Source organism: Toxotes jaculatrix, chromosome 4 (genome assembly GCF_017976425.1).
Source record: "Toxotes jaculatrix isolate fToxJac2 chromosome 4, fToxJac2.pri, whole genome shotgun sequence".
Lineage (NCBI taxonomy): Eukaryota > Metazoa > Chordata > Actinopteri > Toxotidae > Toxotes > Toxotes jaculatrix.
Window position 1 is genome coordinate 3,532,671 of NC_054397.1, and position 24,796 is coordinate 3,557,466.

The window sequence follows — 24,796 nt, forward strand, 5'->3', positions numbered from 1 at the left end:
TCATTTGAGGCACCTAACGGGAAAAAATCTGACATTATGATCTAATCTGTATGCGGTTTTACGCATCATTACCAGGATGACCACAGTCATCAACTGGTGGACAGCGAGCTGATTCAGTGGGGCTGGTATGGCGTTAAGTGCCTTGCTCACGGGCAGGTTGACTTCAGTTACTAAGGGAGAGTTAGTAAACCATTTTCCTCCTGCCTCTCTCTATTTTTGTCTCCAACTCCTTCTCTCAGACTAACTCTTACACAGTGTCACGCTGCCTCTCTGCAGGTCTCCTGCCATTACTGCCATCACAGCACTGAAAAACGCAGTTGAGAGAAAGCTCTATTGATACAGAAGTGGATTGTGCTTTATATGAACTGGGAGGATTTCAATGAATCGAGAAACAGGGTCCATCAAGACTTTAGGTGGCTGTGAATATGGAAATATGGTGAATATGGAAACGTAATAGGTTATTGTGCTTGTATTGTGTTGTGTGAAGTGTCGAACCCTTACGTTTCTCCCAGTGCTGCCACAAAACCAATATTTCCAGTGGTGCATGTGAAATGTCAGATCTAATGGACAGATTGTCTTTAAAAAAGACTGAATGTAATGTTTCTCCCCACAGGATGAATCCTGATCAGTGTGGACATTCACCTTTTCTCTGATGCCACCGTCAGGTCAGACTTTGCAGACTGAGCATATTTATACTCTCAGTGAGACACACTTTTGATTTCAGTGATCCCATGGCCTTCCCTCAGCACAAACTTCCCATTGTTAGTTGAAAGACTCTTGAGTTTTTTATTGCGTATTGTGTATAAACTACAGCCAGTTTGTTTCCAGTGGCTGAAGATTAGTTTCTCATTATAATTCCGCTGCGTGCAGCATGTTTTTCACTTTCAGTTGCAAATACTAAACTTAACCTTGTTGGTTAAACCTGTGAAATTCTGTTTTCAACTTGAGAATCATCATTTATTTTTGTGCAACAAGACTAGGTGTGAAGCAGGAAGTGTGTGCGTGCTTCTATGCTGTTGCGTGCATACATTTGGACGTCCGTAATTCGCTCTTAAAGGCTTATTGACAAGGCATGAAGTTGGAGAAAAGCCCCCCGACTGTTCTGTGGCCCTCGCTGTTTCAGGCACATCATGCAGCATTTTATCAGAAAAGAGAGAGCGGCTGTTTGTGCGTCTTAATGATCCACTTTATCTATTTGAGCATACAACTATGTTTGTGTTCAAACTGCGCCACCATTTAACCGGATAGACTTCCTCACCATTGTCAATTCACAAAACACAATTCACACTTGCACAACAGCATGTACATGAATGGGACACATTCAAATTACCAATAGGGGCAAGAGACCTTCTCACCTATTTCAGAGCGCGAGTCGCTGTACGCTGAAAACTCTTCACATTAAAAATAACCTAATGTCGCCCCACTGAATCGCATCCTGTCTCCCACATTGTCCTCCCCTGCTCGCCCTAATTACTCTCATTAAAGAAATCCACCTTCTTCCTCTCTCCTCACCTGTCTTCACGTAGTCCTCTCTAACATGATCCTTTTAAGGTCACAGGAGTTTTGTTTTTGCTGTCTGTTGCTGGGGAGCAGAAGCAGAAGCTTTCCTTCCTGCTCTTCTTACAGTTGGCTGATTTAAACAGAAGCGATCCAGGAAATGAAGGTTATTCTGCTCCTGATGCCAGAAGAAATGTAAAATGTAAGCAATGCAAAGAGCAGGAAATTGAATGAGCAGTGAAGTGGAGGGCTGCTGGAGCACGTCAGAGGTGAAATTCTGCAGCATGTTTGCTGTCACTGGTTCCTCTTGTGAAAATAATTTAATTTGACTGATTTTCTCAAACTTAATTTTGTGTAGTAGACTTATTTACTTCCTTTCACCTTGCAACCCCATCACAAAGTCTTGGCTGCAGATTTTTAGGCTCTTATTTTTCAGTTTTAATGCATCTACTTGGCTCCATATTCAGCTTTTCAGACTTGAGATGCTGCGAACACTCTTCATGAGACAGCCCTGTAGGCACAGAAAGTAGCTGTGAAACAGATGGGTTACAGATGGCAAGAGAAAAAAGGGAAAAACAAATCTTAATATTAAAATGTCTAAGAATAGTTTGGGAGTCAGAGGCAGGTGTTAGGTTTGGGGGAACAGGTAGCTCAAACTGATGCATGGTTTTTCTGTTGTTTATGTAAAATAATAAAAAAAAAAAAAAACCTCAAATCCTGGCAGAAAGTGAACTAACAATATAGATTTTTATGTTTTAATCAGAATTTCTCTCATAGTCCAGTACAACAAAATGTGCTGCAGATATTTTTTTGGGTGATGGTGCAGTCAGTTTGTCCACCACACTGATTAAGACCATGTAATATGATTTTTGAATGTCTGTGCTGAGAGGAAAAGTTGAAAAATTCCTTCTCTGCTGAGTTTATTGACACATGAATTATGGATTACATCTGACTGCAGTTCACTCTGTCCAAACTGCATGTCTCTGTGGTCAGACAGAAACCGCATTCCTGCAAAATGTCAGCTTTTTTAAAAAAAATTCTTAAATAGTTGTGTGATCTCAGACTCACATTCCCTGTAGCAAATGTTTTCTCCCAATATCTTTATTACCGTTATATCAGTTGTATACATTATAACAGTATTTAACGCAGGTGATGTGGAAATTAGTTTGTTGAGTATGCAAACGTGAGTCTCAGAGTCCAGCTCCAGCTGCAATCCTGAATGCAAAACAGCATCCAAGGGAGGCAAATACATGCAGATCTACAGGAGCCATTATCCATAAACTCACTCATCCTGCCATCACAAGAAGGAAGGCTTAACAGCACTAATAGGCCCTCTGTAATTGTGGTGTGTGTGTTAGTGCGTACGTGTGGCTGATTGAATGCTGGAGACTCAAGAAGAGGAGGAGCGGACAGATGTTGTTGAATTGCCAGGAACTCAATTACACCTCATTGCTGCATTATACAGTGTGGTATATGTGCCCTGGAACGTATGTTTAACTGTATGAGGACCAGGAGTTTTCTTTAGTCTGAAGGAGCCGTATTAGTAAACTGTGTATCTCCTGCCGGTTTGAGTTTGTGTATAGTTTTGTTGCGTGTTTGTCTTTGTGTTGTAATGAATTTGCCTCTCTGCCGTCCCTTACCATTAATAGCGGGGGTAAGGTGCTAGCTGAGTGTTGCACTCGCCCACCGCTTGCATCATTAACAGGCTGTCTTCCAGGGTTTAATGAGCTGCCAGTCGCCTCTCCCTCCTCTCACATTTCCCTCTGGAGACAGCCAGAGTGGCCTCATGGAACAGGTGCTCATTTGCTAATTTTTGAATTTTTGTGGAGGCAAAAAAAAAAAATCCTTATTTTCATCTGTGTCAGTCAGGTTAGTGTCCATGTGACATCCTGCATGTATCAGCTGGGGCCTTTAGACGTCAACAAAAGGTGGCAGGAAGTCATTAGAGACAGGTTATTATTTCTTCTGGCAGGTTTGCAGTGGATTGTGTGGCTGAAATGAATTTTTGACTGTTCTGTGAAGACTTGAAGTCCAGAGATTTATAGCAAAACTCTATGTGCCGTGAACTTGTATTTCTTTTTTTTTTTTCTTTTGCAAGACTCTTGATTGAATCACACACGACCTTACACAACACTAACCCACATTTTGTTTTCATCTGTTGATCTGCACAAGATGGTTGCACTGACATGCAAGTATTAATCTCAATATCTGTCTGAGCTTGAGTTCATTTTGAGTTACTGAAGGAGGAATAAAATGCTGTTCAAACCTTTATACACTGGCCGGTGTATGCTGCTGAGGAGCTACTTTAGGAGTTTAAAAAATTGAAAAAAATACGGTTAGATCAAACATTTTGGTGTCATATGGGGCTTCAATAGTAAATTGGACATGGGATAGACGTTTGCTTTGGTTCTGCACAATTAGTGAATGAAATGAACAACTAACAATGAGGCATTTTCATGCTGTGCTGGAGCTGTATCAGCAGCAGCAGCTGCACGTGGTGTGGCTTTTCCATGTGGATGAAGTTTTATGGTGCAGGTGAAGAGAGCAACTCCTACAACCAGTGACAGTTGGAGCACATTTGTAAATTCCCCTAAGCGCCTGAAACACAGTGCCTGAAAAGCAGCACTGACCTGAAAGTACAGGGTTTCATTTCAAGCGGTTGAAAAGTTCGGTCTCTCTGAGTGAGGACGTGCTCATCAGTGAATTCAGCTGCTGTACGATGTGGCTGTAAAGAAACTGTGCGTTTCACAGCTTCACAAGATTGGACACAGTGTCATTGATAGGTTAGTTTATGTTCCTCATTGCTGACATTTACATTTCCCCTGAACGGCGATCAGCATCCTGCTGCAGCTACTTCCTGTGCTGCAGAACGGGGAAAAACTTAGAGCAGAGATTAGACTTAGTGTCTGAGGTTTTGTAGAAAGATCCACCCCGTGATTAGAAACCCCACTGCTCTTGCAGTCACTCCATTAAAACAGAAAATGCACTGCAGTTCAATACAATGCAGTCAAATTATTTACATGTTTAAAATTTTTTTCCGTTTGCCTCCAATCAACCAAAGTACGAGAGAAGCCTCAAGTGGCTCATCAAGCTGCTGTGACCCATCTGCTCTAGACTGATTTTGGAGAATCGACGCAAAAACGTAGCAGCAGAGTAGATGCGTCATTCTGCATATTTTTTGTTTTGGTGGTTTGGAGGCTCAGTCAGGATTTTATCACATGGTTTTCATCAGTTTTCCACAGGTGCTGTGGATGTGTGCATGCGATATGATGGAAAGCTCCTGAGCAGCTGCTGTGGACCTTGTTGCAATGTTGTTTCTCAGCCTGTTTTGTTGTTTAAATATGGGGACACACAAAGAGCACAGCAAAGTCACTTCATTATGTCACACGGCTCTTTTTGAACGCATACCAAGGATGTGGCAGGGGCTTATTTGGCACAACAAAGCCATCTGTCGCTCGGTCTCAGACACATTACTGAAGTCTAAAAATTATTATTTTCTTCCCTCATTTACTCATTATTTTATGGCGTTATGTTAGTAAGGACAATGTGATCCAGTGGTAGCCCTTGCCTGCACGAATACCTATCTTGCTTTACTGTCTGAGGCCATTTGTAGTTTCTCATCATGCTGTCACCTCTAGTGATTTGTCATAATAATAATAATGAATAATGCATCATGCTGATGTGCTGTAATGCTTTGGAGGGGTCTCTGAGCATTTGGCTATGCAGAGGGCAAGTAGCACAGTGTTGAGTACAATCTGAAGCCATGCAGCAGTGGGAGCTTTAAAATGTCAGCAAACTTTCTCCCTTTCTTTCTTTGTAAGCCAGAGATGACAAAGGAGGCAAAAACGGGTAGAATCTTATTTTCTCTTTTTTTGAAGGCCTCGAGCAGAGAGGAAGATGGAGACAGCAAATAAAAAGAAAGAGTGAAGGACAGACAGGAGGAGAAAAAGAGAATGACAATGAGGTGTCAGCTAGGTAAAATGGAAATGGTGACAATAGCTGTTATTTGTGTGTGTGTGTGTGTGTGTGTGCACGCATCTGAGTGTGCACGTCTGTGTGAAGATTAGCGTGAGCGCTAGCAGGAGAGGGAGCACAGCAAACAGCCCAGGGTTATTTACCCAGCTCACAGAGGGATCGGACATGCTAGCATGCCGCCTCCTCTCTCCAACACACGTCCTGCTGACAAGTAGCTCAGGGTGCCTGACATTTCCTTTTTCATTTTTTTTTTCCCGCCCGTTTTCTTTTTCCTCCACATTCTTGACCTTTCCAGTTAGCGCTCAGAGTGCAGGTGGGCCTTGTGCTGTCGAAAAGGGAAGAGGGGTCAGCAGAGATAAGAGCACTCGAGATGCTGGTCGGTTAGCTGGGCTGCCAAACGGTCGAGGTGTTAGTCCACTGGCGACAAAACTTGAGCTGAGTGTGGAGCTACAAAGACTGAATGAATAATGTTGTGCTTGAGCAGCTGCGTGACAAATCATTCAAACAAGCCAGAGTGGTTTGTTCGCACATTTATACTGTGCACAACCTGACTTTTAAACGGTTGGTTCCCTCATTTTACAAAGACAATATTGTCATTACCTTTGGTGGTATCTTGCTATTCAGATAATTTTGGTTTTATTTGCACAGGCTTTACACTGTCTGTCTGTGAGATTTCTGCTTCCACTGGAGGTGGAAACACTGGTGAGAAGAAACACATTTGTGGCAGTCTCATAATACCAGGCTTTGAACAGTGATCACAGGGACTATGTTTTGGCAGAAACTATTTCCAATGAAAACTGTTCACGGCGAGGTTAGCGGATTATCCAGAGTTTAGGGGGGATTTTGTTTCTGGAAAGATGTTGCTTCATTTTTTTTTTTTATATATTTTTTTAAACTGCACCAGTGATATTTTAACATCAACAATGGATCAAAGACCATGTGTAATGTGAAAGGGGTCAGTGAAAGGCACAGAATTATCACCTGACTCTGCAGTTCCCCTCCACTCTGCAGGGCATTTTAGCATCTTTCAGGTCATTGTTTTGGTTTTACTATTTTGATTCACAAACTCTGCTCTCATCAACCTTGTTTCAGCAGTGAAAGCCGTGATAAACCCACTGATCACGACCTACACAGGAACAGAACTGCAGTCAGACAGTGGTAGTTAGTAGCAGCTGGTGAACACCTTTATAAGGTGGCAGTATGTAATGCTGTGTTCACAGGTTGTTCTAGGCTGTTCAGCTCTGTTGCACTGAGGCGGCAGCAGATTTCTCAGAGACACAGATGTCTGAAAACATGGACAAACAAAACCAAAACTAAAGTATTTGGATACTCAGCTACCAGTAAAAGGAAGTTTTTTTTTTTTGTAATTTGAGTGAATCAACCCACTGACATGATAAATGGTGGAGGGTCAGTAATAAAATCTTCCTTATACTTGAAGTGAAGCATTTCCAGCCACCGTGACCTCTCCGTTGGCCAAGATAATAGAACGTTTCTGGTCTAGAGTGTCTTGTACTCCGTCAGCAGTATGCTATATGAGTTTTATCTTTTCATTTGCATATTTTTCTTTCTCTGTCACGCTACATTTTTTGCATATAGTCTTTATCACCCCATCTTGCCTGCTCTCTTACCTGTTGTTGTGTATTTTGAAATTTACCGTCTACCAAACCAAAACAGTGCACAAAATGTGCTTTTTACTTGAAGAAAATCCACTGACAGTATATATAGATGATAATTTACTCTTAGATTGTGCAGCTACTATTCAGTGATAGTAATTATCTGCCTCTTTCTGTCACACCCCCTCTTTCTGAAGCCTTTTGGGTTATTATATAACAGCACCGAGGTCAAGGACAGCAGCATTGCTTTTTTTCAGCACAGTTCTGCAATTAACTAGCTCTTCACCCACAGTGGTCCCATCCAGCAGTGACAGTACAATACTGAACTGTGTTCACATCAGTTAGAGCTGCACAGCTCTACACTGCCTGTTCTCCACCTGGTGAAATCAAGTGGAAAGCTGTGAATCCCAAATCTGCCAAAATAGAAAACTGATGTACGTCATCAGCTGCTTTAAATCTGAAGCTTCTATGGCAACAGCACAGGAAGCAGATCTGTGGCGCCCTATTAAGCGGCACTTGAATTGCACCACTGCAGTGGATAATGTTGCGGTCTTTTTCTCTGTTTCATAAATTCTTCTTCATCCATTTTTGTGTTGAACCAGCTGTAGATGTGTTGTTAAACGCAGCATCACTGGGTGTTTGTGGATTTGCTTTAATAGAATTTTCCTCCACCTCTACGTCTTTGGCATCCTGTAGCCGAAGTCTGCACGGAATAGTGCCTGATTAAAAACATTCAAGAAGTTTATGTGACTGGAAATAGGTCAGCGGTCAGTGCATTTCCACAAACCTGCCAAACCATTTTAGAGCCACTGTTGATTCTCCAAAATTAAAAACAGAGCAGACGCCTCGTGGTGTGTTGTGTTGCCGTTGGAAGTCACAAATATTTATCCGGCTCCAAGCTAGCTCCCAAACAGATGTCTTTAAAATGACACATCCGTTTGTATTCTCAGATGGGTCACAGAGAGGTTAAAAGAGGATTTTAAGCCACAGGGGAGTCATGGATCGGGGGACAAGGAGTTTGCTTTTAAGGACTGTATAACTTTATTCAGTTTTCAGCTGCTTTACTTCCCTGTTCTATTCTGTGCTGTTGCTAAAATTAACTCCCTAAATGTCAAGTCTGAACATGAGAGAGGGTGTGGTGTGCAGACTTAAGAGTGTTAAGGTAACAGTAACACACACAAAGGGCCACAGACTCTTCTGACAAACATGTATTCACTCGTGCGGCACACACAGGACTTTTTTCCTCTCTCACACACACATACACACTTTGTACTTCACAAATACACACAGAGCCAACAACTCTGAATTCCCACCGTGCACGGCGCCTCCTGAACTGTGCCTGTAACAGATAAGTGCAGAGACCAGCCTTGTGATCGCAGTTGGCACCGTATTCGTTACAAGTCTGGACAGTGCCACTGCCGCAGAAATGTGCCAAACCAAATCGGACATCTTCGCTCTCACACGTGCAACAGCAACTGCTGGTCAGTCTGTCACACGCCCCGAGAACTCTCCCTCAGACAGGAAAAGAGCTGTAGGCAGCACAAGCGTTAAGAGAAAGAGGAAGTTTGTGTGAGGGTCTCTGTGTGTGCATGTGTCCAAACGTGTTTTTCAGGGTTATGGGAGGTGAAGGACATGGTTGTGGTATGAGTCAACAAATGGATCTTAGAGTCAGCTGGGTCACTGCAGCTTGTACAGTATGAATGCAGATTTATTGCTGAATATATTCACTCATATTTCCGTTTAAAGTAACCTATATCTAATACATGAGTTGACAACCAATAACACTATCAGAAGACAAAAAGGACCTAACTTTAAAGTAATTAAATCGCACTTACAAAGGCAGTTAGTTTCACAGGAAAGTTGTAAAGATGATGTAGATGAATGCTAATTATTGGCGTGTATCAGTTTTTTGATGAAGATACTTTAATAAACACTTTTATGTGAGTTTTCAAAGCTGCACACAGCAACTGAAAAGTTCAAAGAAGTCTGTGACTAAATTACAGGAGCTTAGATGAGCCAAAAATGGAAAATGAGATGGAAATCGCAAGAAAACTTGGCTGAGAGGACAAACTTCTTAATATTCAAATGTCAGACAGCTAAAACCTGAACCTTGCTTTCACCCTTTTTTCTTTATCTGCTGAGGAAAGCCAACGACTCTTCAGCTGTTGCCAACCGTTAAACGCTCTAACAGATCTGTGTTTGTTTGTGAAACACATTTGTTATTGCTCTGCATGGTCAACAATCAAGCAGTGTTACAGGAATGGGTTGAGTGGTTTTATCACTTGGTGTCAGTGAATGTTTATTCAGAGTTTTTTGAGGACTTTAACTCTTCCTTTATCCCACAATGAACTGCATGTCCAGTATCTTTAAACTCACACTTTAGACTTGGTACCAGTCACTGCTCTAATCATAACACTTGACCTCCATGGTTGCTTAACCTTAAGCCATTTCCTCTATTCCAGTTATTCTTGACTGTTATGAGTAAGGATGGAGCTAAAAGCTAAAATAGAGCTGAAATGGTCAAATGTGCTTCAGAGTGTTTATACACTATTCACTAATTAAAAGAAATCAGCCTTAACGAAACCAGTGCAATACAGTGACATGGTCGAGATACAGTAGATATAGTTTGTGAAATATTAACTGTACATGTTTGCTGAGAATCATTTATGAAATGAGAGATCCTTCTGCATAACCTGTTGTTTTCTGGCTTTGTTTCTATATACCCAAAGCCCATTTATTATGAAGTCACTTCCTAAATGAGGCTTTAAAGCTTAAAGCTAATTCTGTGCACCTGTGACATTTTCATTAACATTTATAACCTTTGATGCTAAGCAGCAAGCATCTGTTGAGGAAGGCTGAGGTGCCCCACGCCGCTTATCTTTTTTTTTAAAACAAACCAAAGCGAAGATAAGGTGAGTTACCTGTAAAGTTATAAAGAACTAGCTGATTGAAATGAGCAAATATTAGGAAGATGTCACAGATCATTATCTACAGTCTGTGTCAGACCTTCCTCACAGTCCATTTGATGATGAAGCACGAATGATGTGATGTGATGTGATGTGTCTCTCCCTTCCCCTGTCTGAGGGAAGAGAGTCTGGTAGTGTACGCCAAGTGCTTTCAGGCTTTTCACTGGTTGTCTTTCCAGTAAGTGAGGAGAAGATGACAGCAGAGCCAGGAAGCGGAGGGCTGATAGCGGTTTTATGCCAGCTCACTGCTTTTGCAACATCACACAACTGTGACAGGAATCACCTGATTCTGTCTTTTATCTCGCTCTGTGGGCATCTGTTTCTGCATCTCAGTCCAGCTTCACATCTCTATTGCACCACTCTGCTTTCGTCACTCTCCGTCTTTTTCTCTGTCACTGTCTGTGTTTACATGCACTCTTAATAATTTGATTAGGGCCAGCAGGGTAATATTGCAACTGTCAGATAAACCCCTTTAGAGTTATCTCACCAGCATTAAGGTTGTAATCGGAGGAGAAGAACTCGATTAACCCAGCTGGATTACTCAAATTCCTCTTGGCACCTATACAGCTTAGTGATTTCCTTCTCTGGGAAAAAATGTCATTGCTAGTAGCTCGCAGTTTTTTGGGGGTGACAGCAAAACAGCTTTAGTTTTTAACAGTGTAAAATTTTGTTCTAAGGTGCTATTTCACCATCTCGTAAAAGAAGCACCAAAGATGTCCATCTATTCTGCCACATTCCTGCTCCTGACCATTGAAATGGTTATCAATTAGTTTTATCAGTTAATTAATCAATAAAGTGTTTCAGTTTTAGTTATGGGCAATTTTAACTTCCACATCACACACTGCTACTACTTAATGTTTATTACAAATCAGTGTAGGTTATTATATCTGCATTTATATACACTTGAGTCTCAATTTAAAATGCTTCTGTTCAATTTAATTTCCAGTGAATGTGTAATGTTATGTTTCGTTATATATCTTTGTCACAACTGTTTGAAGGACCCTTATCAACAGTGTTATGGGTTTATATTAATAAAAACAAATTGGTTAATATTTCATCATGATATGAATGTTGGTATCAGCCTCAAAAATCCAGTATCAGTGGGGCTTTGTTACTGAGGACACTGGGCTACTGCGAGTCCTGTTGTTTCCTTAATCAAACAGTTACCCTTAATCTGCGTCTCGGCAGTGGTGAAGTTGTTTGTGTGCATGTAAACGTACCGAGTGTTTCATCTCTTCCTGTTGAACTTCCTGTCATTCATCCCCTCCCATCCAGCTCTCGTCCTCTCTGTGATCTTGTCTACACGCACACAGCTTCTGGCTCTTTTCTTTATTCAGCGCTTCCATTGCATGTCTCCCATACATCTCTCTCTCTCTCTTTCTGTTTCTATTTCTCTTTCTTCCTCCCTCCTTCCTTCTCTCGCTCACGTCTACAGTCACACATCCTTCTGCTGCACCAATCGCTTGTACTAACTTTCCTCTTCTCACAGTCGTGCTTCACCTTTAAAACTGCCCTTCTCACCCCTCCTTCTCCCTGTGGCTGTTTCTTTTTTGATTTTCGCTCTGCACACCTCTCTCTAATCACTGCTATCCACGCTCTCCCCTCGCTCTGATCACGCTTTCTCCTCGAGTGCCTCCATCGACCTGTAATTAAAAACAGTTGCTGAGGCCGAACAAGCTGCATTCGGGTGTAATGCCTGACTCCCGTCGTCTTCCTCCTGTCGTCGTTCCTCGGTGTGGAGCTGAGTTGCTGCCGCTGTTGCTGTAGAACACTAACAGCAGCAAAATGCCTTGTTGCATGAGAGAGACGAGTTAAATTGAGCGACTGCTGCATAGATTCGATGTATAGTGGTGAATTTCATAACTGGGTTGATTTTTTTTTTTTTTTTGTAAACCAATGTGGCCACTTCTCAGCGCTGAATATCCTGTTGTGCGTAACACAGCAACAGTACTGGACACAATGGCACCATTCTCTGGGTCCATTAGGCCTGATACCATGCCTTTAGCAATTACTGGCAGCAGTGCAGACTAATGCAAAGACCATAAGGCTTAACCTGAGCCAAAATGGAACCTTTCTAATGTCTTCCATCTTCCTGTTTCCCGTAATAACAAAGGTAGCCACACAACAATGGGAGCGTGTCAGCAAATCCTTCAGCGTTTTTCGACTGTTGGCCAACTTAAGCTGATCCCAGGCCTGTGTGTGTGTGTGCGCCTGTATTTTGCGTGTAGCTCAATTTACGAGTAAGCTGTTGTGATTGGAGTGACACGGAGTACACCGGTGGCCTGACCTTGCCGATTGACCGGATCGTTAGCCGGCTGGCTGATTTTGTGAAATGCTACTCCGACTGCTTTCAACTTGAGATGATGCAGCGGATTGAAGGGGGACAGCAAAAATAGATGAAAGGATGCGGCGAGTACAAGCAGGTGTGCTTTTCACAAAGGCTGGCTCACGCCACCGACGGCTACCATTTCATTTTCTCCCACACAGATAGACACGGCGAGGCCTGTATGTACAGCACATGGAGCTCATACCCCCACAGATCCACTGCAGAGACCACCGTCACCCCTCTAACTCGCTCTCATACTCTCTCACACACAAACAAAACTAATGACTTCAATACTTCAGGGACAAATAGAAGAGGCAGTCCTCGCAGCGAACAATTCTCAGTTCAGCAGGCATCCGAGAGGAAGAGAGGGAGGACAGGAAGGTGGAGAAGAAAAAAACAGACGGAGAATTGGTGTTTTCATCCTGTCTTGAAAATAATGACACACCTGGGGAACGCATTGCAACAAGGAGAGCATCTTTGTTTACTGTCAAGATGATCTGCGGAGCCCTGTCATTACTACTGATCTTATACAAACGCTGGCATGAGTCAGCTTTGTCCGCCATACAATCACAATGCACAGTGGTAACAAGCTAATAGTAGCCGAGATGTAGCAATTGGCCTTTTAGTTTCTAATAGAGTAGAAGTGAGTGGGCGTGGCAAAAGAAAAAAGAGTAGGATGGATGCTGCAAATGATTAAAGGAGTGAATCACTGCAGTGAAGATTGCTTTTTAAGAGAGCTGTGTTCATTAGCGGAGCAGCACACTGATTTACAACGGTGCAGGGGATTTTAGGAAATGGGGAAGATCGACGTGAAAGCTTTTGTAGTGGCGGGACGTTTTCCCCGTAGGCCACAGATGTATAATTGGTTCATCTTTTTAATTTGCTATTCACTCAACATGGATGGAGAGTGTGGCACCTGAGCCGAGATCAGGCGGCTGCGGGGGACTCTGTTAAGGACGGAGAAAATTCTGGAGACTGAGGGAGAGAAACTGGGCTCAGATCAGGGAGAGAGCGGAGAAGATGATAATGTGAGGACGTCAAACCAGGAATTTCTCTGTAGGGTGCAACTGGTTCTGTGTGGATAAGACAGTAATACTTTCATTCTTTGGTTCAGACTCACAGGTTTCATTAGCTTTTTCTTCGTGAGCCCTTTTGCTGACATGTTTTATCCCTGAAAAAATAACATTTCAGTGCTTGGCCTTTCAATCACACCTGGCTTTACCAAATATGTAAGATATCTTATTACGACACCTGACATTAGCTAACAAGTGAATTATGGGAAGTCTTGTTTAGGTTACACTACCTTTCAAATTCAAAACACAGGAATGGACTTACTCTGTATTTTATTCACGTTTTAACAAAATTAAACGTTTAAGGATTAAATTAACATTCAGCTGCATCCCACAGTGTTTATGAGCAGATGGAGTTTCTTAAGTGAAGTAGAGAAAATAGATTTCTTCTCTCATGATTAACTTTTACTACCATAAGAACCAGAACTGAGAAAAAAACAAATCTTTATTTTGGCCACAGTTTGTCACATAGTCACATTATTCCTGCATTTCTTAGGTAGTTTTAATGTGCTTTAATCTTGGTGATCACTTTGCATCAAGATTAAAGCACATTAAAACTCACAAACTGCTGAAACACACTGAAAACAGTAGCATCATCACATGGACTGACTGAAATACTGCCACAATTACAACTACTCGTACTGCTGCTAAAAATAACAGACTTAATAATAAATCATAGCAATAACTTGACAGATTTTTGAGCTGCACATGAAGGGTTCAATGAAAATAGGTGTAATTATTGCACATTTAAATGGAAGCAGAGTGACTGAGAGGAGGAAGGGAGGAGGACAGAGTGCTAGAATGGTGAGAGAGACACTGCAGAGACAAATCAAGCTAAAAACACAGGAAACGGTAACGTGCAGCTGAGAGAAAGGGATCTGAACACGTATTGGCTGCCTCTGTGAACTGCCAGTGTCAGAATGTTTTAGCAAAGGAAAGTTGGAATAAAAGAAAAGAAGGAAGGATGTGAAAGAATGAGCAGCTGAATCAGCCTCGATAGAGGAAAAGAGGGAGTTCAGCTGAGCGAGGCTTTATTGTCCCTGAGGTACACTGATTCTGCAGCTTTTACACTTCCAAACAAAAATATACAAGTACATAAAATCAAAACACAAGCCATTACTACTACTGCTGAGATACTAAAACATTTACATTCATGTAATATGTAGTTTACTATATATCACTGTTTATGATAAGGATGTGTTTGCTGTGTTGCGATTGTGCTGTGTTTGGTGTGCTGGCACTGTTGTCTTATTATTATATTGTGTGTTTACTTGTCATGAGGAAAACCGTTGTATAAAGTGCTTTGTGGCTCTGGAGGAGCTTTGTCAAGCCTGAGAGTGTTACTCGAGTCACAGCGCTGAAGTTATCTCTGCTTCAGACTGGAGACTAAAAACTTTGAACAGGTAGCTGGCATTCAGAACTAGGGGCCAAGGAGCTTTAAAGATTTGGGGATTCACCTAGAGTCTTAACCGAGGATGCTATCAAGTTGCATTATGGGAAGTGTAGGATCCAGTGAAGTAGCTGTTCCTGAGAATCCGTATAAACAATCAGTGATTTTTCAGGTAGATGGATGGATGAAAAGCTCATGGGTAAGAATCAAAGCTTAGTCATCATGTCGATGCACATCAAGCTTTTATTATATAACAGATTTAATTCGCAAACAGTGTTTTACATAACATTAAAATATTAAAATGAGAAGTACAACATGAGACATAAAAACATAAAGACATTAAATACGCAGCATGTTAGGTTAGTCAAAGGCAAAGGAGAACATATGTTTTTAACCTGGTTTTAAAGCTGGGAGAAGCCGTATTTCACCCATTTCAACACATTCTGTACGTTCATTCGCTGAAATTCACTGAGCTGCTGCTCACAGCTGCTCTGCCTCTGGAGAGGTAGCGGTAGATAGGAATGGATAGATGGGGAGAGACAATGAAATGTACCGTGGAACACTTGTCTCCACCGTCAGTGCAGAGAGCGAAAGGGGGGAAAGAGAGAAAGACCTCATGGACCGCTACAGAGCTGAATTATAGATGAGGTCGGTGGAGGAGGAGGAGGAGGAGGCGGAGGAGGAGTCACTCCAATGACTTTCCCCATCCTCCCACCTCAATCCATGCTCTCTCTCACAAACACACTCTAAATCATGCTTACTGCACCCAAACAATATTCCTCGCACGCACCAGGTCTATCAGAGGCAGTGCACATTTTCACTGCGGTTCCAGCTTTCCACTTCCCAATATTCATGTACACCTAAACCCTGGCTCTGTCTTAACACACACACCGTTTCACACATATACGCACTTTCAGAGGCCCTCACTGTGTCTGCATTATTGAAACCCACTTAGCACGCTGGCTTTCTCCTGACATCTGACTCACCAAACCAGTGACCCGTGAGCCCAGAGAAGAAGAGCTGAATTCCCTGATTCTGCCGCAAAAAAGACAAGAGAAGAAGTGCTGCATTCTGATATGCTACCAAAACAGACAGTCTCTTATACTTCAGTTGGAAGGAAGAGAGGGGAAGCACTGCTATTTAGGGTGAACTGAGAGAAGTCGTCTCCAAATCAGCTGCGTTTTAATACCTAAAAGCGACAAAATGAAGTTTGCTGAAGAAAAATAAACTGATGTTTGGTTTTCCCACAGTGGAAAAACACCAAAAATGTCCCCCTAAGAGTGGCAGCTGGCCAAGTGCATCTAAAGAAAGACACTAACACACTGGCTTTATGGGGATGGAAGAAGCAGGCAATAGATTAATATTATTTTTTAATCATTGCTATGAATGAGCTGCCACATTTTGATATTGTGTGCTGTGTTAAACACATCCATGGAAGATAGTTAAAGCTTCAGAACAAAGCATACTAAAAATACATGCTAATATTCAGTGTTGAGTGTGATAGTTATGGACGCTTTTATCCCACAAATCAATTGCAACAAACAACAACAGCCAACAAACTTGTTTCAGCTTTAGGTCACATGATGCACTCAGACCTAGAAAGTGTATGTGGCATCCATCCAAGAGCAGCAGCTCAAAGCATCACTTATATTCAAAAACAGCTTATCCTGATCTGAACCGATACAGTAGGTCCAGCACGGCTCAAAAGCCCCCAATCATACATGGCAGTGAGCCAAGCGCATCTAGAAAAAGACTCTAATGTGCATGCATTATGGGCACAGAGGCCAAACAAACTTTTCCCAGTATATGCAGTGAATGAACAGCTTTAACTGGCGTGAACAGGCAGCCATGTTTGGACACCTTATCCAGCATTAAATATATCAAGGTGAGCTAGTCCCAGCTTCTAAAACGTGAATACAGTTTTTTTTTTACCAGTTGTTTGTGAGATTATCAACTCTGTCATTTTCCAGAGATACAGTGTGTCAGGATACGCGCTGAATAATTTCCTGTTGGCAAAGTGCAAACCTTTGTGGGTTTTTTTTTTTTTTTTTTTTTTTTTTTTTTATTGTTCAGAGAGAGTAGTTCAGCTTGTTTTCACTTTGCTAACTTTGGTTGGAGGGGAAAACCAGTTAAAGATCTTTGTGAAATGAAGAGAACTATTAGAAAAGTATGAGAGGACAAAAGAAAAATCAGTGATGAAGCTTTTAGTGTCTCTGTAAACAGAAACACACTAAGCACGACTGGAAACTTCAGGTGAGTTTTCCGAATAACTAAAGTGCAGTACTTGCATCTGGCACATTTGGAGAAGGGGAACATGTGAAAGAGGAAGTGCATCCAGTCAGAGAGAGTGGTGTAGTGCTGCTCTCTAACCAGGATGAAGTTTCATCTTCTCACAGTCTGTCTGGTGAAAAGCATTTGTTTGCTAATGAAGGGAAGCACCTATGAGAAAGTTGGCCAAACAGGCTTTATAAGCAGGAACGAGAAGGGAAACTAACTTGTGCAGTGAGAGATTTACTCTCACGCTCTGGCAGAGGAAGGATCAGACCAAAGAAACTTTAAGGCTGAAGCTCAGGATTTAATATAAAAAAGTAGGTTTTCCCATATTCACTAAGTTTCAATTTCATGCCAGTGCCTGTTTATCAGATTAGCAGTTGCACGTTTCAAATGGATTTTGGAACAAAACGCTTCAAGAAAACAAAGTCTGTGTGAACATGTTAATAGGAAATTAGGTTTTAGCCCATTTTTTTATGAAATGCTTGTGGCTGCAGCTGTTGATTGTTTTGATTATGGATTAGTCAGTTAACTGTATAGACATCTTGTCTTAAATAAATACGAGATCAGATGCTTCCAAAATGGCCAGCGCTTTATGCTTCTCTTCATGCTTTGCTTGACAACAAAACATTTAATTTACTGGACTTTATCTTTTTTGTTCTGAGATCAGGTGAAGGACCGAGGCATTAAAGTGTGTTAAATTGTGGCCTCATCCACCTCAGCCCAGCACCTCTTATACTCTCGGTTTTCGATTTCAGAGCTTGCTATTCTGTGTCTAACCTTCAGCATGTTGAGGGATATGAGATTACAGGCTGTGGGTGTAAATGTATACTCTCCTTTTGTATCCATGTTAACCCATGCATCATCCCTGACCCTCCAACGTGATGCTGATACGCCTCTTTTTTCTCTTTGACAGTAAAAGTCATTAAGACAATAGATTTTTATTTCAAATAGCTCCTGGAACCTCCCCTGCCTTTCTGTGTTTTAGAGTTAGCTCACGTCTTGCCTTGTCACTCACACAATAAAGGGTGGCCTAGTAAAGACAGACCAGGGGAGCGCAAGGACACGGTTTTGGATTTTGCGGCCGATTTCAATTGTGAGAATTTCAGTTTCCTCGCTTCACACATTCCAATTAGGAGTTTGTTTCTTTTGTCCGTGAGAGAAACACTTCTCCAGGCGAAAGTACAGAGCCTTAACTAGCGCACGTTTTGATTGGACTGAGCTTGTGATGGTTTGGTTGGTCTCACTAACTGCTGCACCCTCGGTGCTTTGTTTCGTTTCGGTATCCCCTCTGGGTGCTTGTTAGGTGAGATCAACAGACTGGTCACAGGCTGTGGGTGGTGCTGAAAAAGCAGAGAGACGCTTTGTAGTCCAGATGAGGCGATACCAAAGCCTTTTCCCATGTGGAAAGATGTTTGTGAGTTGTCTTTGTGCCTAGATGGAAAAAAGGGGGATTTAGATGAGGCGGCTCGTCTCTCATAGAGCATCATCATCACACACACACGCACACACACACACACACACATACACACACAGAAACACCCACTGTGCAGAGCTTTAATGCCTCGAGTTCTTATAAAACAAAGGCCTTTAAGCACTTTGGAGAGGCAGTGCATCATTTATCATTCCACCTATGAAACAGTTTAGCTGATGTGGCAAAATCTTTAAAGCCACAAATCAGTAAGTGTGAGATTGTGTGTGCTGAGGTGTGTCTGCCCGTGTTTGTGTGTGTAAATGTTTGTATATTTGCATGTTAGGTTTGTACTTTCTGTAATCTGGTCTTGTTTTGAAAGGCACTTTACAAATTAAGTTACTTTATCTCGTGCCCTCACACCGCCAAAAGTTTCCTGTTGCAAAAGGCACCAGGTCACCAGACATTTACTTACAGGAAACGAGGCCCTCTTTTGGCACTGGCACCTCAAAACATGTTTTTGGTTATGAATAGAGATGGAAAAAATGGATAGATCATGCAAATAATATGCTGTTTACGTACCATAGTGCCTCTAAGCACGTGAAATAAAATGACAGAATAAATCAACTGGACAAAGTGTTTGCACTACACGGTTTATATTTCTACTTCTCAAGTTTGTAATATTGTTTTTTTTATTCATCTGATTTCACCTGTTTTTCTAATAATAAAAACATAACAAAAACATACTTGCATCACTAGTCCCTCGTTCTGCAACAGCCCTCTGCTGTGTCCTTCCACTGCAGCCATGACAACAGACAGAAGCCCCCCACCCACCCTCCACCGCCTGTCAGCCCTAAATACTGAGACTGGCTAAGTTCAGTGCAGAATTGGTTCAACAGGTCAGCACTGGCAACACACACAGACACACACACACATACATACACACACACACACACACACACACACACACACACACACACACACACACACACACACACAGACTGGTTCAAATTAGGAGCAGTTAACTAGGGGAACCCCTCCTCCTGGCACGTAGTCTGTCTCTCTGGTTGTTTATCACTTGGATCAGCCTCCGTGTTTCCAAACCAAATGTTTGGGCTGTGTCCTGTACAGACCCTAAACTTAAAAAAAAAAAAAATCCCACAGAGATAGAGTTGGGGGCGAATAGAGAAAGAGGAGACGAGGGGTGTGAAATCGACAAGTAACGTCAGTCTGACAAGATAAACAAACAGTGTTGGAGGCGGAGAGCTGCCATCCCTCCGCTCTCCACCTCCTCTGATATCAGACTGCCTAAAAATAAAAGCTTTCAGTTGTATAAACACAGGAACTCAAGTCGGCCCAAATTAAAACACACACAAAGTAGATTTCAGAAAGTTTCCTCTTCCCTCAATTCAATGCGTTCCAGTCCTGAACACATGCCCAGTTCTGATTGGCTGGCTTATCACCAGAGAGATGGGTGTTGCCCTCCGAATTGGTTGGGCAGATTTTAAAGAGTTTTCATAGACACAGATTTGTCTTTCTTTACGGCAGAAAGGAATGTAAATTTAGATACTGATGAAGATAAAATGAAGAAAGGTAGAAAGATACAGGTGGTTAAGATACGGGGCTGCGACTAGCTGATTAGCTCATCGGCAGAAAATTAAATAAGTAACCATAACAGTTAATTAATCATTTTAACAGCAAGAATTCTCTGGCTTCTCAAATGTGAATATATGCTGGTTTTCCTAGTCTTCATACTACTCTGACACAGGAGTAATAATTATAATAAATAAATAATCAGTTTTAATAATCCCTAAAAATAGAAAGCCTAACGCAGATGTGAAATTGTGTGTTGGTTTGCTTATGATGGACATCAGCATGTGACATCTAATCAGAGTCTCATTCCAAGAAACAGGTTTAGTGACATGTTTGAAAAAACTGCAGCCAAACACGCAGCAGTGCTTTTTGTTTACACCGGCCCAAGTTCCAAGTGTGAGGCATTTCAAATTTCATTTAGACACTAAGACAGCTCAGTAATTCTTCTTCTTGACTGACCACAGGCAGAACCTGTTGTTCGCTCATTTCATGATGTTTGATGTTGCCTCTGCATTACTTGTCAGGGAGAGTACTGCTCAGTCTGTAAAACCAGTTGTGTGTCCTTTGTTGCTCAGGAGGAGCTTTCTAAAGTCAGGATTTTCTCAGCTTGGGCCGGGAGACAACAGAAAGCCTCTGTTACAAACTGGGCCACAAGTTTTAAAGAAGCGTTTCACTGTGAGAAGAGTTTCACTGTGGGACCCATACTGGAAACTAAACCATTCTTTTACTACATACAAACTTCCCATTTATTTGGAAGTCCAACAATAAGGTGCTGTTTTACCGTTGAACTCTCTCTGTCGGTCAGTAAAGTTATAATGTCCTGTTTTGTCAGGTATACTGGTCTGTCAACATTCCCACCAGGCCCCTCAGACTTACAGTTCCTTAAAACCCACAGCAACTAAACTAATCTCCTAACCAACATTCAAGCAGTGTGTCTTTACTCAGGGTCCTCTCCAAAAAAAAAACAGTTTCACTGAGATTTCTCAAAACTTCCGCAGGATAAAACACACAGATAATTGTACAGCCTGTATTCCTGGGTTCTAGTTATACCTCTTGAGGCCTGGATCCACGTTGGTAAGGCTCCAAACCAGGACTGTGCTTTGAAAGGAGCATCTGTGCATCAGTGGCATGTAGCAAATACGATCGTGAAAAAAAACCCTCTGCCTTTGCAGATATTCACCCGTGTGAAATTCACAAGAAACTTGAATTACCGGAAACTATACTGTCCTCCTCCTGACTTATCTTTCACCAGAAGTAGAAGATTGCAAACAGTGTTATCTGACCTTTAAAACTCCACCCTGTGCATTATCTGACAGGCAGCATCACAGGGGAGAGGAAGGTTGCAACAATAGACTGTCAGCGACCGGTGACAGCAGCTCATTGGAATAATTTCCACAGTCATGTCTTGGCTAAGAGGGACCTGGGCACACCCGAGTCCACAGAAAACACCCACACGATGCCTGCAGTTGCTCTGTTTGTAAGTGTTTTTGTATATGGATTGGTGGTGGGATGGCTGCTTTGGAGATGGGCTAAATTGGTTTGGTAAACTTTGTGGTAAATCTTCCACCTTTTACCCTCTCTGTGATTTCTCTATGAACGCTTAGTTACTTAGTTTTTGTTTTGTTATTCTTCTTCCACTGTAAAAGCTCCTGGTTCTTAGACCATAAAACTCACAGCAACTGAACTTAACTCCTAACCACCATTCAAGCAGCTGTTGGTGTTACTGCAGCCAGTAACGCCCGAGCCAGCTGTAAACCAACGTTGTCTCCTAAAGAAATTGTTTCTATGTGACTAAACTGCAATTAAAAAATAAAATAAAATAAAATAAAAAAAATTATTTTGCTATCTGAAAACATTGATAGTCTTGCTGGCAGTGAAAACATTGTTTATTGTTCCACTTTAATTCCCCTTGGGATTTTTGGCCTCAGTATACACTCTCCAGGAGTCTGAGAGCCACTGTCCTAAATCTTTGCGCCACAGTGGTAGCATACAAGATTGCGGCATCCTAAATCTGACATCCAGTATCCCTGAACATGCTTGAGTGGAATTTATTGAAAGAGTTCTGGTGAGGAAGAAAGAAAACCCTTTTCGCGTCCCCTCTCTGTCTCTGTTTATCTCCATTTCTTTTTGTATTGGCGTAGAAAAAGAGATAAGTCTTTTATTCACCCCTCGCTTCCTCCTCTTTGTCTTTTATGGCGAGCTGTGTGGGAGACAGTGAAGAGTTGAGCGAAGGAGCGAACATGAAGGGGAATTAGAAATGACAGATGATAGTGGGGAATTGAGAGAGTTGCAGAGAGGATGTGACAGTGGAAGATGAGGTGGCGTAGTGCTTCAGTAGTACACCAAACACCACCAGCTTCCACCTCATTTCCTTTTTTCCTTTGACCTCTTCTCTCTTATCCTCTCCTCTCTTCTCTTCCAAGTATGATTGAGTTCATGTCAGCTGAGGTATTGTGAATGCTTCATTTATATTTTAGAAAAGCATCACAGCGGCTCAGTAAGGAGATGGATTAGCAACACAACATAACACATCTCTATCTGTTTAGGGTTGTTTACTTCTGCCATAACTGCAGTGTTACGGCCTGTGACTGAAGACAAGGAGAGTGTGGGACAGTTACGTCCTGCAACGAGTCCTGAAAACACCGCCAGCGCCTGAATTTGGATTTCTTCAGTGATCAGTTTCTTTTTTCTAAAATGAGATTTCTGAGTTAAAATGGACGCAAACTGAAGACAACTTTGGTCTGTGGTTAATGAAGTTAAGCGATGTAGTGATAGATTTCAACCTGATCTTCCTAATCCTCTCATGTCAAGGGCCAAACACCTCTGGTGACAGTGTTATCACAACTCCATTTGATTTACCTCTTGAGTTGTTTGGTCGTATATGTCTGTTTAGGCCACTTAGCTGAAGGAAAACTGATCTGCAGACCGGCAAACAGACAAATGATGACTTGTTTGAAACACAAAGTTTAGGACTTGGTTTGGTCTTAACCTGGAACTTACCTGACTTTACTCACAACTTTGTTGTCAAGACCTGAGAATCACTTGTGACTTGCAAAGCAGCAACTGTTATACTAGGCTTAGGATTCATGTACTGTGGTTACACAGTGAGACTGTTGTTTAACATCAGTCAATCAAAGAACTTTATTTGTCCCCTGGGGTACAATTCAACATCTATGTTAAGCTGTTAACATGAACTTTTTTTTAGCTTGTGGCCAAGTTTCACAACAACCTGTTGAAGCTGCACATGAATGTAAAATATTTCATCCCCACTGAGGACTCTCCCTCTCCCTCCTCTCCTCTCGTCTCTGCTTTCATAATATCTTACGCCTCATTTGTTCCTCTCCTTCTTTCACCGCACCACATCTCTCCATAACACCTCCTGTGAACCTCTCCTACCTCCTCCTCCTCATCTTCTGCTGGATCTACACTGTGCCCTTCTTCCTTCTCTGCCTTTCATTTCATATCCAGTAATCGAGATGGTGGGGGTCGGGGAGGGGGGGTCTATGCTGAACAAGCAACTTCAGATTAATGCAATGCATTGCTGGGAGGTCACTGACAGAGTTGGCTCTTTTTTTTCCCCCTTACCTCAGTGCTTTTTTCTTATTCCCCTGCACATTGTATGCTTAATGTGTTCAGATGTCCAGCATTTCTGAAGATGGATTAGAGTGCAAGAATAAATCTTGCTGTGTAAGCACAGAGTGTCCCCGTTCCTTGACCGCACACTAGCTAGAAAAGGAAATCCCACTCAGAAGCCAATACAGATGCATTGAGTCCACGTTTATGCTTCATTTCAATCCTTTTTTTATTGTAACTGAGAGAAAATGGAGATGCAGGACCAGATGAGGATTATCTGTAATTGATCAGTTGTCACGTTATATTCCTGAACGTGATGATCATTTCTTAATAAGTTGTTGCAGTGACAGTGTAGATTTTTCTCTTCTTCCAGCTCGTTCTTCCAGTCTTGTCTTCTTTCCTGTATCTTTCCAAATAAAAAGCTGTGGGGTGGAAATTAAATCAAATCATTCAATCAGCATGATCATCAGCATAAATTATGTACAGCTCACTGGGCAGAGCCAGGCTACAGCACTGCCACGAACAGGCCCCTTGATTGTCAGTGTGGCTAATTATACTTGCAGGAACAATTTTTTTCAGCATTTTAGATTGAATGGGACTGTGAACAAACCTGCGCTTTGGTGGTCTCTGTTGGTTCATCACTACGAGGGGCCCCTATTATGTCACACATAGTCAATTCATATGTCATTTCACACAATGTCATCATTAATATAAAAATATGGATAACATGATTTATCCATGATTTAAGGACTTGTCTTTCTGCCTAACAATTGCTCCCTTCATCTCCGTCTTAATTTCTTAAACTGGAAAACAAATTAAGCTCATTTCATTGTCTGTGTACAAAGAACAAAGCAGCTGAATCCCTGAGGTCCTTTCAATCTAAAGATCAGTTCAAATCTTCATATTTACATACATAAACTTTTTTTTCATTCAACAAGTATTTCTTGTAATTGAAGGAGAAAACAACAGACAGAGTGGAAACACAATGAACACTGTTGCACTGAGATGTAAAATGTTTCATGGCTCCGTGTACTTCAGGCTGCATCTTCCTCTTGTTATTTGGACTCTTGCTCTTACCAAAACCAACAGGTGGTGATTGATTTTTTATTTT

At 41.8% G+C, this 24,796-nt stretch overlaps 1 protein-coding gene across 4 annotated transcripts in view; it reads left to right on the forward strand.

Moving 5' to 3' along the window:
• Positions 1-24,796, forward strand: part of mgat3b (beta-1,4-mannosyl-glycoprotein 4-beta-N-acetylglucosaminyltransferase b) — a 57,608-nt gene that overhangs the window by 22,767 nt on the left and 10,045 nt on the right. Inside the window, exons 1-2 of one of the 4 annotated variants that reach the window (XM_041035296.1) lie at positions 19,332-19,418; positions 21,429-21,589. The exons of 2 other annotated variants lie outside the window; for them this stretch is intronic. In XM_041035296.1, coding sequence (XP_040891230.1) covers positions 21,513-21,589 — 77 coding nt within the window. In that variant the 5' untranslated portion in view covers positions 19,332-19,418; positions 21,429-21,512. Of the gene's footprint in view, positions 1-613; positions 666-19,331; positions 19,419-21,428; positions 21,590-24,796 lie in introns of those variants that run through there. One more of the 4 variants, XM_041035299.1, reaches the window with a different exon arrangement.